The sequence below is a fragment of the Salminus brasiliensis genome, chromosome 6, assembly GCF_030463535.1.
Source record: "Salminus brasiliensis chromosome 6, fSalBra1.hap2, whole genome shotgun sequence".
NCBI classification, from domain to species: domain Eukaryota; kingdom Metazoa; phylum Chordata; class Actinopteri; order Characiformes; family Bryconidae; genus Salminus; species Salminus brasiliensis.
In genome coordinates this window covers 39,596,862-39,613,506 of record NC_132883.1, presented here as the reverse complement: position 1 = coordinate 39,613,506, position 16,645 = coordinate 39,596,862, and the positions used below count along the sequence as shown (strand labels likewise).

The 16,645-nt window shown below is 41.6% G+C and overlaps 1 protein-coding gene across 5 annotated transcripts; it reads right to left on the bottom strand.

Moving 5' to 3' along the window:
- Nucleotides 1-826: 826 nt before the first annotated feature.
- Nucleotides 827-15,720, bottom strand: ubap2b (ubiquitin associated protein 2b). Of its 5 annotated transcripts, none has more exons than XM_072682368.1 (27): nt 15,645-15,720; nt 14,081-14,218; nt 12,888-12,965; nt 12,695-12,805; nt 12,260-12,404; nt 11,836-11,910; nt 10,501-10,561; nt 10,245-10,318; nt 10,034-10,086; nt 9,821-9,885; nt 8,501-8,711; nt 6,626-6,830; nt 6,135-6,376; nt 5,340-5,530; nt 5,019-5,187; nt 4,839-4,878; nt 4,573-4,708; nt 4,421-4,478; nt 4,161-4,335; nt 3,901-3,992; nt 3,731-3,781; nt 3,474-3,555; nt 2,681-3,013; nt 2,435-2,539; nt 2,210-2,271; nt 1,844-2,092; nt 827-1,497 (listed from the first exon to the last, which is right to left on the bottom strand). In XM_072682368.1, exons 2-27 carry the CDS (start codon nt 14,174-14,176, stop codon nt 1,417-1,419), a joined length of 3,240 nt encoding a protein of 1,079 aa, XP_072538469.1. In that variant the 5' UTR covers nt 14,177-14,218; nt 15,645-15,720; the 3' UTR covers nt 827-1,416. The 5 variants fall into 5 exon arrangements, with proteins under 5 accessions (XP_072538469.1, XP_072538468.1, XP_072538471.1 ...); XM_072682367.1 differs by having other exon boundaries at nt 15,613-15,683; XM_072682370.1 differs by lacking the exon at nt 15,645-15,720 and having other exon boundaries at nt 3,731-3,778; nt 14,081-15,539.
- Nucleotides 15,721-16,645: the final 925 nt, after the last annotated feature.

Genomic DNA, 16,645 nt, shown 5'->3' with positions numbered 1-16,645 from the left:
CTCTAATGGCCATTAAAAGAACTGCTGCTGATAGGTAGTGATGTACACTGCAGCAGACAATGTTCACGACCAATGAACCAACAGAAATACTCAAATGACTAACTAAATTCTAACATTACTGCCACTGAAAATAAAGGAGGCTCTCTTTCCCCTGTAAATGTGCTTTTTTTGCAAATACAATGTTTTTGATCCAACATTAGAGACTCAAAGCTCATTAGTAGAGCAGGTAAAATTGCATTTTTCAAAGCGGTTGCAGTTCTTGTAGTTTGTAATGCTGGGACTGGATCCACAAAATCCTCTTTTTTCCTTAATTTTTTGCTTAAGAAAGTTTGTTCAGATAAAAACTGATTCTTAACTTTTTCCACTTAAGATTTTAAGAGTTGGGATTCTCAAATTATGTTTTTAAATATTTTCTTAACCTTACGATAGCCTCAAGAAGTTCAGTAGGTAGCCATTAAAATAATCAGTTTAAGTAGTTGAATTACTAAATTTGTCCAATATCTAATTTAACTGGATTAAAAGTGGATTGTTTTTAAAGTCAGTTTCTACATAAATTATCACTTCTTTCTCATTTACTGAAAAGGTTCATGAAATGCTTAGTTTTTTTTTCTTCTTCATTTTGCTCCCCAACACACGTTTAACTAAATATTTGAAAATTACAAACATTTCACATTGTTTTGGCAAAAATGTTTTTTGGAGAACTGCACGTATTCTTATGATCCATCTTATGACGTGATTCATAATGTTTCAATCTAACAGTTAAACAAATCTGGAGCACACATGGAAACACCTACAAACCAACGCTTGAGAATAAGAGGGCATGGAGGAATGAATAGCTCAGAACCTTTATTTAGAGGGCAACAGGAGTTCAATATAAAATTGCGGGTTTCTCTTTGTGTTGACAACTTTGGCGCCAGTGTAAAGGAGACCACTTTCCCTTTTATCGTGGCAAACCCCCACCATGTAACAAGCATTTAATGCTTCCATTTCCTTAAAATTAACCTCTCCCGTAACCCCTCCCCATCTTTTGCCCTCCTCCTCTTTTCTTTCCCTCATCTCCCTCAAAAGTTTTCCTTTTCGCTACATCTTTGCAGTGTTTAAAAAATAAACAAAGGCAAAAAGACAAAAAGAATCCTTCAAAAAAATAAAATGGAGCGACCACATTTCATGTTCGGCTTTTTAACATTTACAGTATATATAAATACTTACATTAATATTTTACATGAAAAACCGAATTTGGAGGAGGGAAGAAAGCACCAAAAAAACAAAAAACAAAAATAAGCAGAGGAAAACTTTGGAGGGGGTGGGAAGGGTAGGGAGAGATTGTGTGCGAGTGTATGGGTGCGAGTGTGTTTCAGGCCAGCTGCAGGACTGAAGGTTGAGGATTGGACTGTTCGCATGATTTCCAGTTTCTGATCAGTTGGCCCAGTAGGGGGAGCTGCTGTAACTGGACTTGCCTTGGCTTTTCTGCATGCTGCTTGACTGATTGCGCTGACCCTGCAGAAATAAGAGAAAAAACATCAACACAGACTCTCTCGTCTTTGGTATTTGGCTAAACCGCCACCTCTACTGGCTAAAACCTTCAGATGTCAGTTACGAACATTGCTGCCCTTTACACTTAGAATTTAGTATCTTTACCCAACACATCTTCAGTAGCTAACAGCATAAAGTAACAACTCATCAACTTTTATTTGAAACACATTTTTGGCACATCTACCATTTCTTTACATCAAAACAAAAACAAAAAGGCAGACTAAGGCAGATTATTTAGACTGGACATAATTCATTACGCAAGTATTACATTTCAACAAAACACACTAAAAGTAAGTCAAAACAAAAGTACCTTCTCCATTAACAGTTCAAGGCCATGCCTATCTCCTCTCCGTGTATGTCTGTGTACCTGTGTGTCCTGGGCCATATGGTGGTGTAGCAGCTGAGAGGGTGGCTGCTGGTGGGGGGGCAGGATGTGAAGGAAGGGGGCGGGTGCATAGCCAGGGGCTCCCCCAGGATTCAGGGGTCCCGTGCCTCCCAGAGCAGACGGCAGGCTAAATGTTGCCGGGGTCGCTGCAGGGAATCCCTGTTTGTCAAATGACTGAAGCAGAAAGGGGAATATTTAGTGTGATACTGCAAGCAAATAAATAGACTGGAAAACTTTGTATTTAAGACAATATGCATCTTTGGTTTGGACGCATTATTGATCTCCTCTTACCTGGGTCTTGCTGTACACTGCTGCGCCAAGATCAGAGCTGGCAGAACCTGATAGTCCAGGTGCTGTAGAGATAAAAAAATAACAATTAAGTCAGCTTTGTTTGCATCTCTCTTGCTCATAGTTCACTTCATTTATTAGGTATAACTGTAATTCTACAGAAAAACATATGATGCTCTCAGGAACTCATACTGTTCAGAGTAATACAGGCAAGAGTTTGTGTTTTACCTTTCCCTGCACTATTGCTTGGCTTGGCCTGTGACTGGGAGCTCCCTCCATATCCTCCCTTCCCATAATCTCCTCCGGTATGAGCCTGAGACAGGTCATCAAAACCTGTGCACGAATGAGGGGAAGTAGTTTACAAATCCAGCACGACAAATATTTGGCTGGAATGTTTAGATGACAAAGGTCGTGCAATGTGACCGAATGTAAGGCAGGTATCAGCAGGGTGACCACTCGGTAATGAATGCTGACCTGAGGCATAAGCGTGTTGGCCATAGCTGGCTTGGTGCTGGTACTGGCCAGATGGTCCCATTGCGTGTTGCTTTGCCGATGCCGGGGGCATGAAGACGGTGGGTCCGTACTGGAAGGCACTGGGCACACCTGGCATGCCAGCATAGTAGGGCAGGCTGGTGTAGCCATAGCCAGGGGGCAGAGGAGGGTTCAGAAAGGCCTGGCCGGGGTTCTGTGGGCCCTGTGTTTGAGGAGGGACTGTGCCTGGCTCCGACTGGGACTGGGCGACTGAGGAAAGGCTTGTGGTGGGTGCCGGAGAGGCTGCTTCACCACGAGTAAATTTGGTGGCTTCACCTTTAGGATGCAGGAGAGAAAGTGTGAAAATGTGCACCATAACCAATAAAAGCAGTTATTACACCATGAAATACTTTAAATATGTTAAAGCACTACACCAATGCTGAGTAGGGCCTTTTTTTACTCTTAAAGCAGCATCCCAGCGGATCAGTAGTTGTAGTAGAAATACTCAAACCAGCTTATCTGGCACCAACAATCATGCCATGCTCAGTGATCTCCAGCAGTGAGATTACACCCCCCCCTCCTTCTAATGGCTGATGTGACTATGCACTGCAGCCACAGATTTGGCCAATTAGATAATTGCATGAATTAAGATGTACAGGTGTTCCAAATAAAATGTTAGAATTTGGGCAGCATCTAGTGAGGCAAAATAAATGTTAAGTGAGGCTAGCTTATTTCAGTACCACCACCTAAACATCAAGTATCATATCAACAAAATTTGTCCCTTCTGGGTAGTTACCTGAGTAAGGGTTGTTTGCTAGTCCTCCATCTCTGGCAGCGAGGGTTGTGGTACCAGGGAAGGTGGTCATCCCGTAATAATCCTGCAGAAAGGACAGCAGTCATAAGAGCAGCAGAAAAACTGTAGTACGTTATACCAGTATCTCAAATGTTGCAGGAAAGCAATTTATGCAGATGATCAAATCTTTTCCATGTCCTGGCACCCTGCATCTCCCAGGCACATGAAGGCGATGAGATGAAAGCTGAAAAAGTACTCACCATGGGCAGACGTGATTGCATCATCTGTAGTTCTTCATAGCCATATATCTGCTTTAAGGCACAAAAACAGAGAATAAGAGAGAAACCAGATGATACTTGGTTACATTAGCACTGAAACTATGCCAGCAAAGCTCAAAACTAGTAACATGATCCAAAAACTGCAGACTTACGGGGTATGCAGGCAGTAGTCCTCCAGGCCCCATGATGTATTGATTAGCCAACAGAGGAGGTACTCCTTGAGCCAGATTGGGTGGAGCTTTGCCTGAGTGTTAAATCCAAGGAAAAATAAATTCAGATAAATTCATATTACAACAAAAGTACAGGAGTTACCCATTTATTTGATACAAGTGCTTTTTTTAAAGGACCAAGTTATTTATTTAGTAAATAAATGTTTTTAAGCACTACTTTACAGATTTATTGTATTACACACCAGAGGTGGTGGTCTGCATGGGTGCAGAGCGACCAGTGGAGGGAGCAGAAGGGCCATTGGTGGTGAGTCCAGGTGCACCAGTGTTCAGACCATTGGAGTTGACAACTGAGCTTGCAGAGCTGACCACTGATCCCGAGGAGAGCGTCAAAGGACTTCCGCCGACATCACTGGCCATCTGAGACAGAGAAAGACATCAGACTTCAGTTAAAAAGTGACCAGACAGATGAGATGAAAGCAGGAAAAGGTGGAAAAATACTTACGTTAAGTGCAGCACTGGTGGGGGCAGCAGAGCCTAATGTAACTCCACTGCTCACATGACTGATAAGAGGGGGGGGGAAAGAAACGATGTGATCAGGTACTTGGACCTCAGGCCCTCCCCAATTAACATTGTCTAAATTGCACTGAAACGTACCTGCTGAGGGAGGGCAGAGCGGTGCTGGGAGCTGGGGCTGGTGCAGACGATGTGGCCGATGGTAAGGTTGAAGAGGGCATACTGTTTTCAGAGGGCAGAGTTGTGGACACAGACTGAGGAGCGCTTGAAGGAACAGCTACAAAGAACAGAGAAAACAAGAGTTTGAATGGACCTTACGGGCTCCTGAGAATGAAGCAACATGTGAAAAATGCCTGATTTAGGTATGGATTTGAATGGTCAAAGATGGTCAAACACCAATAACATACCATCTTGGGTACTGGAGGGTCGTACTTCGCCATATCCATTCTGCAGGCAAACAAGAGTTTGTAAACGTAAACAAGGTATCTAACTACAAGTGCTTAAAGTTACAAAGAAAAGGCAATATATGGAGCAAATGTTTAGCAACAAAACCAGATTTAAAAAATATATAAATCTGCTGGCCCTACTGTCAGAGGTGCAGTGGTGGGGTCCTTGCACAGCCTGGAGGGCTCTGCTCTAGAGGATGCAGAGACAGCAGGTCCTGCAGCAGTGGGTAAGCCCAGAGAGGGAGAGGGATATCTTTGCTCCACTGCTGCTGCTGTAGGCAGGGCAGATGGAAGACCACTCAATGGCTCACTGAAGAGACAAGAGAACAAACTGACTGACTTTGACTGGATATGGATCAGCTGATAAGTCTAGACACCGGTTCCAGTTTCTAAATGCCAGCTTACACTAATACAATGTAACAAGTACAAACACCATCTCCGGTTTTCCCGTACACATCCTACCTAACAGTGCTGGGTTTGGAGTACAAGCTGTTCTGCGTTGGTTGAGCAGTAGGAGCGATTTCCTGACTGCTTGTTTCTGATTGGCAGGGGCTCTCCACAGCAGACTCGGAGGCAAAATCCAGGGCACCAAACTGCACATTCAACCCAGACACATCAGCAGAGCCTGGCATCTCCACTGCTGAAGACGGGATCTGGCAAACCATACATTGGTGTTGTAAGAAAATAGATAAATCAAAGGATCATAATGTTATTCTAATACCATATCGATTTTTAATTTATAGATCACATGTAAAGATTCATGGCAGACAGTGGTTCATTTTGTGGTGGCTTTTAACCATGACCACTAGATGGCCTTGTTCCCAGTTCTCAGATCCCACTGTTGTGAATGCATACAGTAAATGTATTTACTCAGATTTTATGCAGGATTGTGCGTTTATACTGACAGTTTTCCAAAAAAATGTTTATACTGCAGTTTATTTAGTTTCTCCTTGCTTACAGTATCGCAATAAACCAAATCATAACCAATGTATCATAACACTCATCATATCACCAGGTTCTTGCCAATACACAACTTCACCAGACAAATAAACAAGATTTTCCTGAAGAAGCTTGGCAAGTTTTATGCCTATGTACCATATTTTCACCAATTTCAGACTTCATTAAACACAAAGCAAGTAACTACAGCTAAACAGTGCTGGAATACATTTCACAGTCAGTGAATGCTGTATCACACCCATGATCGAGCAGAGTGTAGCATACAGGGAAAGCATGTCAACAACTGCCTCAGGCCCTTACCTTGGATGGAGGGGGCAGCCTGCGCCTTTGTGGTCTGATGTGTTTGGGCTGAGAGGCTTCCGCCGTTGAAGGGGCGCTGGCCTCCGCCAGTGTCTTCAGCACAGGGGAAGGGTTATTGTGAGGGGGCAACGGGGGAGAGGGGTCTCGTCCCTGAGCCGGCAGGTCCGATTGGATCATGGGGTTCTGGTGCTGGGTCAGTTGACTGAGAATGGGGGAGGGGTCAGGCTGGGCCTTCAAATCCACTACAGAGTAAGAGCACAGAAATGACAAGTGAGGCGAGATTAGGCAATGAGGTCTGCGTTTTAGTATAGAGTGAGCTGAGCGTCTTGAAACAGCAATTACATTACACTGCAGATTCACGTAAAGCTGTGTAGTGCTGAACAGCTGTGAAGTGGGTGGGCGTGTGCATGAGAGCTTAAAGTGATTCAAAAAGAAAAACCTGACAGCATTCTGAACCCTGCATGAATCACAAGGTTCAGGCTGCTACTCACAGTGAGTCATTGTAACCGGGATCTCCGCCTTGGGTTCACTCAAAGCCAAGGGCGCAGGCGCAGGTGGGCTGGGAACGCTGGATTCTGCAGCTGAGCTGCCGTTGCTTAGGGCAGCTGTTGTCTGACTGGACAGAGGGGCAACTCTTGGGGTACTAATCGGCTCAGCTTTCTGTACATCAAGTTGGGGAGCTCTGGAGCCCAAGGACTGAAATAAAGGAATCCAAAAACATTAAATCAGCTTAAACACTTTTTATATACAGCTGAAAGCAGTCTAAGGTGGACAGCAAAAGTTGTCAGCTGCAGTAGAGGACTGCAGCAATTTGGATACAATACCACCCATGGTTTTGTTTATTTCGGCTGACATTCTGGAAGGACAGTACTCCATATAGACACTTAGCGAAATTAGATAATAAATCACAACGTCAGACGCCAGACTCCTATGTTGCCTTATGCATTTAATTTTTTTGTGGCAATAAGTATGGAGGCCACCACGCTTCATATGGCTGCATCGGCATGCTCTACTCTTAGGGTTTGGCAATACAACAGTTATCATGGTTGATGACATCTAAATGTTGGCGCGTCTGATTTCATTTCTGTCAGTCTAGTACGTGGCCAAATAAGCTCATTACCCCATGTGCATTTAAGCACGCCACAAGGTGGTGGTGCTGTGGCAGCTCACAGATTGTTGACGTGCTCTGAAAACAAGCCCACCATAGTAGCTTTTTAGTTTACTCTGTCGAGCTGTAGCCGAGCTAGATTAGTTAGCTTAGCAAGTGAGCTAGTTTCAACACCAGGGGGAAAATAAATAAATCAATTCTGCATGCTGTCCCCTCAACAGCAATTGCCTGATCCAAATGTCAGTCTCATCTAAACACTTATAAGTATGCCTTCAGTCAGCCAGACTTTAATTTGGGCTATGATGAGCAGAATGTTATGCTAGCTAACTTTAATTTAGCTAATTTGAGCTAAATTATTTAAAAATTCACATTCTAGTGTTCAGTCTATGACCCTGTGAGCAAAACGTTTTAAAAAAAGTTTAAAAAAATAAAAAGATGAAATTGTACTGAAGCCACATAAACGTAGCACCATCAGCGCTACTCCCGCAATACCGTACACCACAGATATTTTGAGGTGGTATGACTGTATGAGAAGTGGATGCCGCCAACCCTATTTACTCCAGTGCAGTATAGATTAAACACAGCCCATAAAGACCCCTGCTCAAAGTGGATGGGTGTGGGCTGGCATGACATAGCTGAAGCGAACACGTGTGGTTAAGAATAGCACTAGTTTAAGAAAATACAATATTATGCAATGCAGACAGGGATAACTTGTGGTTAAGAGGGCCAATAATGCCCACACGCCAAGCCCATGTGAAAAATACAGCACAGCTATGCAACGCAGTCTTCACTTAGGCTACAGAATAGCTAGCCATTAGTCAACAAGTTCTTGTTTGAGGAGAAATGAAGATCCTTTCCAGTGTAGATCTCCCTGCATTTTACATTTGAGCACAACTAAATAACTACACAGATCTAGAGAGAACTTCCTTCAACAATCCGCAACAAGCTTGGGGTTTAGAAATAAAATTCATGCCTGAATATTCTACTAAATATAATACTAAATATTAACCATCTCAGTTCAGTTTATGTATGCATGAATGGTTTGCCTTTCTGGGATGAACTAATAGTGCAAATGCCTATTTAAGAAAATTACTGTACACATCTTGACAGGCCAACTGCAAACCCAAAACCAGAAGCGACCTATAGAGGAAATTGCATTCATTACCAAAAGCAGCTTAATAGAGAATGCAGTCCACAGACAGAGTGCTACTTTTATTATGACTCGATGTCACCATTTCGCATGCACGCGTGTCCTCACCGATGCAGCGTGAGCATAAGTGCCGGCGGCAGCAGAAGCATAGCTGTTGGCAGCCGCCGAGGCGTAGCTGTGAGTGTGTGTTCGTCCTGTGTGCTGTTGAGAGTTGGTGAACACCAGACTCTGTGTGAGCGGCTCTGGAGATGCCGGCTCAAATCCAGCCAGCTCCGAGTCCACCTCTGCTGCTTTCGGCAACAGAGAACTCAGATCCACCCTGTAAGAGAAAACACAAAAGGAACAAAATAAATAAATTTCATAGATGGGGTTTTTTGTTTATTTATTTTTTTAATGCACTTGCCTACAACAAATGCAAATGATCAGGGTCACTAAATTTTTTAAAGCTTTGTTTATCATAAATCCAGACCAACCATCATTTTTAGTCTGAATTTACTTTCCATGTTTTGGAGGATTTTTATTTATTTATTCATGTATTTAAATCACAACATTGATATAAAAAAAAATACTGAAAAGCTTTAAATATTTGCTGAATTTTTTATAGTATTCCATCAGGGCTGCTTCAGGTATATTTGAAAGGTTTGGGGATCTGATAAGCCTATACTGTAAAATAATGTACATAATGACGCCCAAAGACCGCCAGTAGTAAAAACTAAGGATCAGAACAGGTTTGGGCTTAAGAGGCATCTTCAGATCCTAGTCTATACAAACTAGTTAAGGGTATTCTGAGTAAACAGCTAAGCTCTGGATAACAGTCTGCTAAATGCCTTAAACGTAAATGTTTTCAAAAACAAAATCTTCCAGACGTGTATCTTGTGCAGTTTTATGTTTGAATTGAAACCGGCACAGAAGTTTGACATGGGTATTACACAGACTTCATGATTTTTACATATTCTACAAAGCTACAAATTGTGATATCTGAAGTATATGTTGCTATTCGTGCACCACTCACTATTGGGTCATTAAAACTCTACAGCTGTTTGCAGTCTTTGTACTCTACGCAAGGAGCCAATCAAAGCTGTTAGCCTTACTGCCTTTTAGATTTGGACATTTTTTTGTTTTTTTTTTAAACATCTCTGCCATCCCAGGTCCACACATGCAGTTGAATCTGTATATCTGCTCTTTTCGCACAACAGCAGCCTATACTCAGCTTGGTTTCTAACTTCCTTTAGAAGACCGTTAAAAAAACAATGCGTTAAACACAAAAGCAAACTTTCTGAATTGAACTGTATTTTAATTCTGATTGCTTTGAATTTTGAACAGTTTTTCTTCATATACCATCTAATTATTTAATCTACAATTGCATCATTAAAGCATGTCATACCGTAATACTTCACAGCTGCAACAGTATAAAAGTGGAACACTTACCCCTGCCCAGGTGCTGCGTGGTTCTCAAGCGCAAAGGAGGCAGTAAACACTTTGGTCTCAGAAAGCTGCAAGAAGAGGGACATGAAGGTCATATGAGCTAACTCTAATCAAGCTAATCTTATTAAAAACTGCAAACGTTTTCCACACTTTGCAATAGGGCTGAACAATTCCCCCCACCCATTACGCAAAAAAGAGGAGATAAAGATTACTCACATCTTCATTCCAGTCTTCGGCAGCCCATTCTTCCAGATTGTTTCGCCAGGATCCTAACATGCATGAGAGAAACATAAACTTGCACATTAACTCACTCCACCATGTTTAAACACAACCAAAAACAGTCAAACATCCCAATTAACAAAAGGGGCTTCTATTCAAACTATTGTTTGGCATTAATAAACAGAGAGAAAGGGGGAAAACTATGTACCTGCACTGTCAGTAGTGTCGTTGACCGCCTCTCCTGGTTCAGCAGAGCCAGTGTAATCAGCAGGGTTAAATGTCCTGTATAAAAACAGACATGAGGTCAGAAATAATCCACAGTGCTGTGATCTAGGACCACTTCCACTTTAACAGATGAATGCCAATGCTGCTCCTATCTCAGCACTACTTTGTTTAGAGAAAGGTCAGATTCACGCAGGTCTGATTAAGCGAAGGGATAACTTATGAAATAACTTAATACTCACCCCATTCCCTGAGAGAACCTACTCACGCCAGCTCCTCTGCCTCTCCCTCGGCCTCCTGCACCTACACACACACACAAACCCTTATGCTCACTCTAATCAAATGATTAAGCCGATGGTTTCCTATTACATATTGTCATGTTACAGAATTACATAAAAACATCCAACTCAAACCAATAAACTACAGGACCACCCTGAGCCATTAAATGAGAACTTAAATGGTTTCAACCCAACACAGCAAAAATCAGGGAGGAGCAGCAGAGGCAAAAAAAAAACTGGCTTTTCTTACTTAACCAAGATCAATACGAAACAATTTCTTATTTTTGGTTTGGTTGCATTCAATTCTCCCTTGTTGTTGTTCTCTGGTTGCAGCTAAGAACTCTTTACACTTCAACCTACCAGCCTACTAACACCACCACAAATAGTAACATAGCAACAGGCTGCTTTCCACAAGTCAGGACACCAACTGCCAGATATTAGCAGAGAGTGTTCATGTCATCTACGCTCGTTCTGCCTGGGCCAAGTACAGTGACATTTTAGGCACTTATTTCAATGCTTCAACAAGAGAAGGCACCGTCTTTGTTTCTATGACTTTGTTTAATTCATAGTAAAGTTTAAGTGCTTAAAAAAAACTGTTATATAAGAAAAAGGTTATATAAAACTGTGTTTATTGTGGTAGTCTTAGTAACACTCAACTTGACAAATATGTGAATGAGGTGAGCCATGGTGAATGAGGTGAGTGCATGTGCTAAGGCTGTGTACTGGCAAGAACCAGGGGTTACAAAACCAAAATACAACAATGCAATATTTTAAGTATGTACATTTTAAAACCACATTTTAGGAAAACTGTCAGTGTTAAAAACCATCATATGCAAAAAATGGTTAATTTTCATGCAGTCAGAGCAGTGGGAGATGAAGACGATACAACACTGCTATCTAGCACTGGGGGTTAAAGCCTGTCTACTTATTCATGAATCCCTTCTATTTTTATGACCAATTTTACCTTTCAGAGAGAAAATTTAAGAAACTTACTCAACACAATACTTCTGTGAGGTCTTTCCCTCTTTTTTAGAGCATTAAACTATGATTAAACTGCATTAATGTATAAATAAGAGATAGAACATAGCACTAGTAAATGCTTAATCCGTCGTATTAAAACATTAACTATATTTAAAACCAGTAGAAAGGGGCTTTAAACAACAAAGGAAAAACTATAAGCCATAAATCATTGCGAAATTAAAACTTCATACTGTGTTGACAGTTTTGCAACACATTGATGCTGTGTGTATACACACACTAGTATGTTAATGTGAGTGAGTGAAGTGTTGGCATGCTGACCTCTGCCTCTTCCTCTACGTCCGCGTTCCCCTCTTTCTCCCGGAGCAGAGTCAAACCCATTCTCCTCCGAGCGACCTATACAGAGAAAGGTTCAACCTTAAAACTGACAGCAGTGCACTCAAGACACTAACATTAGGATGGACGTGGTTATTCTAATATACTTAAGGTTGATGAAAGAAGTTCTCTTCCATTTAAAACAGATTTTAAAAATGTTAAAATATTAAGTTCACTTAAATTATTAATAGTATTAAATTAAACAATACTTAAATATAGAACCAATGAAAACATTAAAAAAACAAGTCGCTTACATGCCAAGTCTTTACCCTAATCTAGTGACATTAATGACTGCACAGCTATAAACGAACATTTAAAACCCAGCATTCTTGTTGTGTGCATCTAAACTGCAAAAGAAGTCCCAACACACCTTCTTGTATGCGGGTGGCTCCACGGCCGCGTCTGTTTGGCCCCCCGCGGCCTCTGCCCTCCCTGTCGGCCCTCCTCTCTTTGTTCTCGGTTGTCACCCCATCTTTCCCAACACTCTTCTTTTTGCCTACTGTCTCCCATGAGTCCTGTTCAACACACAGCACGTTGAAGCCATGAGTATTTCATGCCACAACTAGTCATAACATGGTTGGGGCTTATTAGCTCCTCCACTACGCTTACAATCATTACAGCCTTGCCATTCTGTCAGACATTGTGCCTCCCTTTCTGAACAGGGGTTCTTCCAGGGCTGACATTCAATTCAATAGACATTTCTTGGAACAGCTCTCAAAATGAAATTATTTTAATTAAGAAAACATGGTTACGCAATGAACTGACCAAACCCAATAAACGTCAGACAGCAACATGAGTCACTTACCTTGGCAGTGACCTCCTCCAACAGGAAGTTGATGGCCCTGTTGACATCCCCGTTGCAGTCGTGAAGGGCTACCATGCACTCATCCTGATTTCGGCCTGTGACCTCAATGAGCTGCAAACGCACACATACACAACAGTTAGGAAAAGAATGTGTGAAGGTCCATGTGAGGATTTGTGAGGACAAATGGACTCACCTGTTTGACCTTCCCTTCAAAGTCTGCATCATTTTTGTCATAAATCATCTGCGCAAGGCGAATCTGTTCTGCCGTGGCCTAAAGAAACAGTAAGGATAAATGTTAACTAAATAATTACTTGCCCGACAAACTGTCGCTGTAAAAAACATCTCTTCACTGGACAATTTTCTGATGAAGTTTATAGATGACCGTTTAATGTACTTTAATTAAAGCACTTAATTTGTGAGCATCAGTGGTGCACAAAAAGCTTCCCTGGCGACCCACAATTTGAAAACCACAAGTCTATACTAGGATAGCGTAAACAGTTTTGACTGTCAATCCTAAACTTTCAGACGAGCTAAGCGTTAAAGGATTAAAACGTAGTCCAGGCAAACACTGGTTGGACTATGAGATAACGACATTTACCCTCCAGTCGGGAGTACGGTCCACTGTTTTGGCTAGGCAACCCAAATGCCTACTGAAAGAACTTTAATTCATTCAAAAAACATGTTTTAAAATCTACTGGGCTATTTTCAACTACACTATTTAATTACCCACACAAAGGAGTTTTTTTTTTTTTACCTGTTAACACTATCGCACATCACATGACTCTCCCCATCCAATCGGCGACAGGTTGCTCAATTGGTTCAGCAGCTCACAATTGGCATCTCACATAATGGTAATTGTCATAATCAATGTAAATGTCCAATTATTTGTGATATTGATTTGCGGTCATATTGTCCAGCACCGTCAGACACTACATTTAACTCCTTTAACCCTGTATATGGACCCAAACTTCAGTTTATGACTATATTCCCCCTTGTTTTCAGAAGTCACACTGGCCCCAAACTAGATCCCTGTGGGAGCCCACAGTGTTAAACTTAAGCAGCTACAAAATTATTTATAGTTTCTGTATTAGAACCAATAAGAATAATGAACCCTAAGGGGTTGATCCTTAACGATCCAGCTTTTAATACAGCTCCTAGTTTGCTCCAGCTTTCTGCAGGACTAAGAACTTAGTCTAGCTATTGTGCGCCTGCAAACACAGTTAACATGATGCACTTATTTCTCTTCTTTTTTTTTTTTTAAATATCCTCAGATTCCTGATTTGGCTCATACAGATACCCACTGATCGACATACCATCTCTAAAATTACCACGGTCATGCAAAAAACCATGCATCTCCAAAACACAAGTTCACGTTGCCATACTCACCTGAATCTGTTTCTGTGGCTGTGAGGTGTGTGTGGTCTGTGGCTGCACTCGGTCCCGATTGCCTCGGGCAGCATCAGCAACCACTGAAGTCATCATAAACAGTATATACAAAATAATGTATGTACAAAGTAGAAAAGTCTGTAAAGAGACAGAGAGTGAGAGACAGGTTTAACGACAGGCAAGTCCCTCGGTCACCTCTTTAAGCAGAAACAATGCGAGAAATGTGTGTAAGACGTTTTGTAAATAGAAGCAAGCGACAGGTGCAAAAGCCGCAGTCATGCTTCTAGCCTGGTGCAACGCTGTGGGCCCGGTGTAAGACTATCATCCAACCTATTGGGCTGCTGCTTAAATATAGCAGTCCAAACATGGCCAAGGGCTGGTGTTCACTTACAGCACTCTCAACACCACCCCTCCCCTCCTCCTCTCATCTCATCTCCCCACTACCACCACTCTACACCCTCCCTCTAAAGTCCTCATCTCAGTCAAAAACAACAGAGCACCGTCCAGAAAAACACACACACACAGGCTGCTGTCACGATCAAAAGAAAGCAGCATGCATGATTCACCCAGTATACACCATCATAAAAAACCAGTTTGCTGCTAAGCATTAAGGCCTGCCTGCCTCCCTCCCTCCCTGCCTGCTCAGAGCACACCAGCTCCAGCTATATTTGAATGGCCTAAGGCCAAACACCCACTTACACCCTCAAGAGTCACTCGGGCTGGTTTAGCCTTCAGCTCTACCGCTAGCACAGCACTAGCTAGCCATGTCAAACAGGTTTATTTTTAATAATTTGAGAAAATGCGGCCAGCAGCCAACTTTATCAGACAGGTGAAACAACTACGCATTTAGAAAACGAAACAAAAGCCAGTCTGCTAGCTATCTAGCAAAATCGGTCCGATAAGGGCCAGGGCCAGCTCTCCAAAACTTCCCACACGCCCGAGTTCACCTTTTAAAGGCAGTTTGGTGGTTAATTAACCGGCCTTAGCCGAGATATCAACAGCTGACTTCAACAAGCAGCGAAGAGACGGCGAGCTAGTGCTAGCTAGCTAACGCACTGTTGGCTAGACGACGGAGCTAGGCTAAGCTAAGCTAGCTAGCTAGCTAGCGTCTTGGCTAACGGTCGCCGGTGTGGCTTTACAAACTTGCCACAAAAGTTTGAGTCCCGACCCGTCCCAACAAAACCCGAATTTCCAAGAGTCTAAATGTAGGAAATGCCTAAATTAACTACCACGGGTTTTCATTTAAGCGGTTTAAATTGAGCTAAGACCCGCGAGCGAGCGAGCGAGCGTTAGCGCCGCGGTACACCGAGCTAAGCCGAACAAAACCACGCCGTAACTGCGACAGCAACGCGGGCTGGAAGGAGCCCCCGGACACGGCGCGCTCATCCCGGCGGATGTCACGGATGTCGTTGCGAACGTGCGTTTAACCGTTTACTCCACATTTCATCGCTCAAACGTCGGCTGAACTAGTCTAGATCACGTTAAGCAATGTAGCAAGTCGTTAGGCGAAATCTCTCCGCTGCGCTACGTACCCTCTCCGCTCCCTCAGTGTTAGTGTGTTTACCTGCACACAGCACACACACGCACACGCTGCCCTCACGCACGAGTGTGGCGGGGAGTAACCATGCAGCAGCAGCAGCAGCAGCAGGAAACGCTCGCCTGCTCTCGGTCAAAATAAAAGACCGGAGGAGGAAAAAAAAGTTTCAAAAGTCAGTTTTTATTTCACTTATAACTAACTAACTAACTAAATAACTAAATAAATAAATAAATAAATAAATTAATTAATTAATTAATTAAAAATTAAAATAGCCACATCTGTGCTGGTCGGAGTGAAATTTAATATCACGATCATTTTTAAATATATGAATCTATCGTAATATCCAGATCATTATCTGAATATATTAATATGATTGATATGTAGAGGAATTTCACTGACGGTTTTATTATTTCGGTGTAATTTTAATACAACTGTTCAGATGTAAACATAATAATTTATACCGATTTGACGTGAACATCACCATTAAAGAGAGACCCTGATTTCTTTACAACGGTGGTGAATGAAACCAGGGGTCAGCATGTCTACAACACATTATATATATATATATATATATATATATATATATATATATATATATATATATATATATATATATATATATAAATATATATAATATAAATATTTTAATATATAAAATATTATATATATATATATTATTTTTTTTAAATATTCAAAATGTGTCTCAAATATTTCCTTTGGGGATTGTCTTATTATCTTATATATATGTATAGGAGCATTGTGAGGCAAGATAATCCCCAAAGAAAATGTATTTGTTCATATTTCATATACATTTTGAATATAGTATACATACATATATATATATATATATATATATTTTTTTTTTTTTTTTTTTTTTTTTTTACATTTATTTATTTGCTATTCAAAATGTATATGAAATAACAATACATTTCCTTTGGGGATTATCTTGCCTTACAATGCTCCTATACATATATATAAGATAATAAGACAATCCCCAAAGGAAACGTATTTGTTCATATACATTTTGA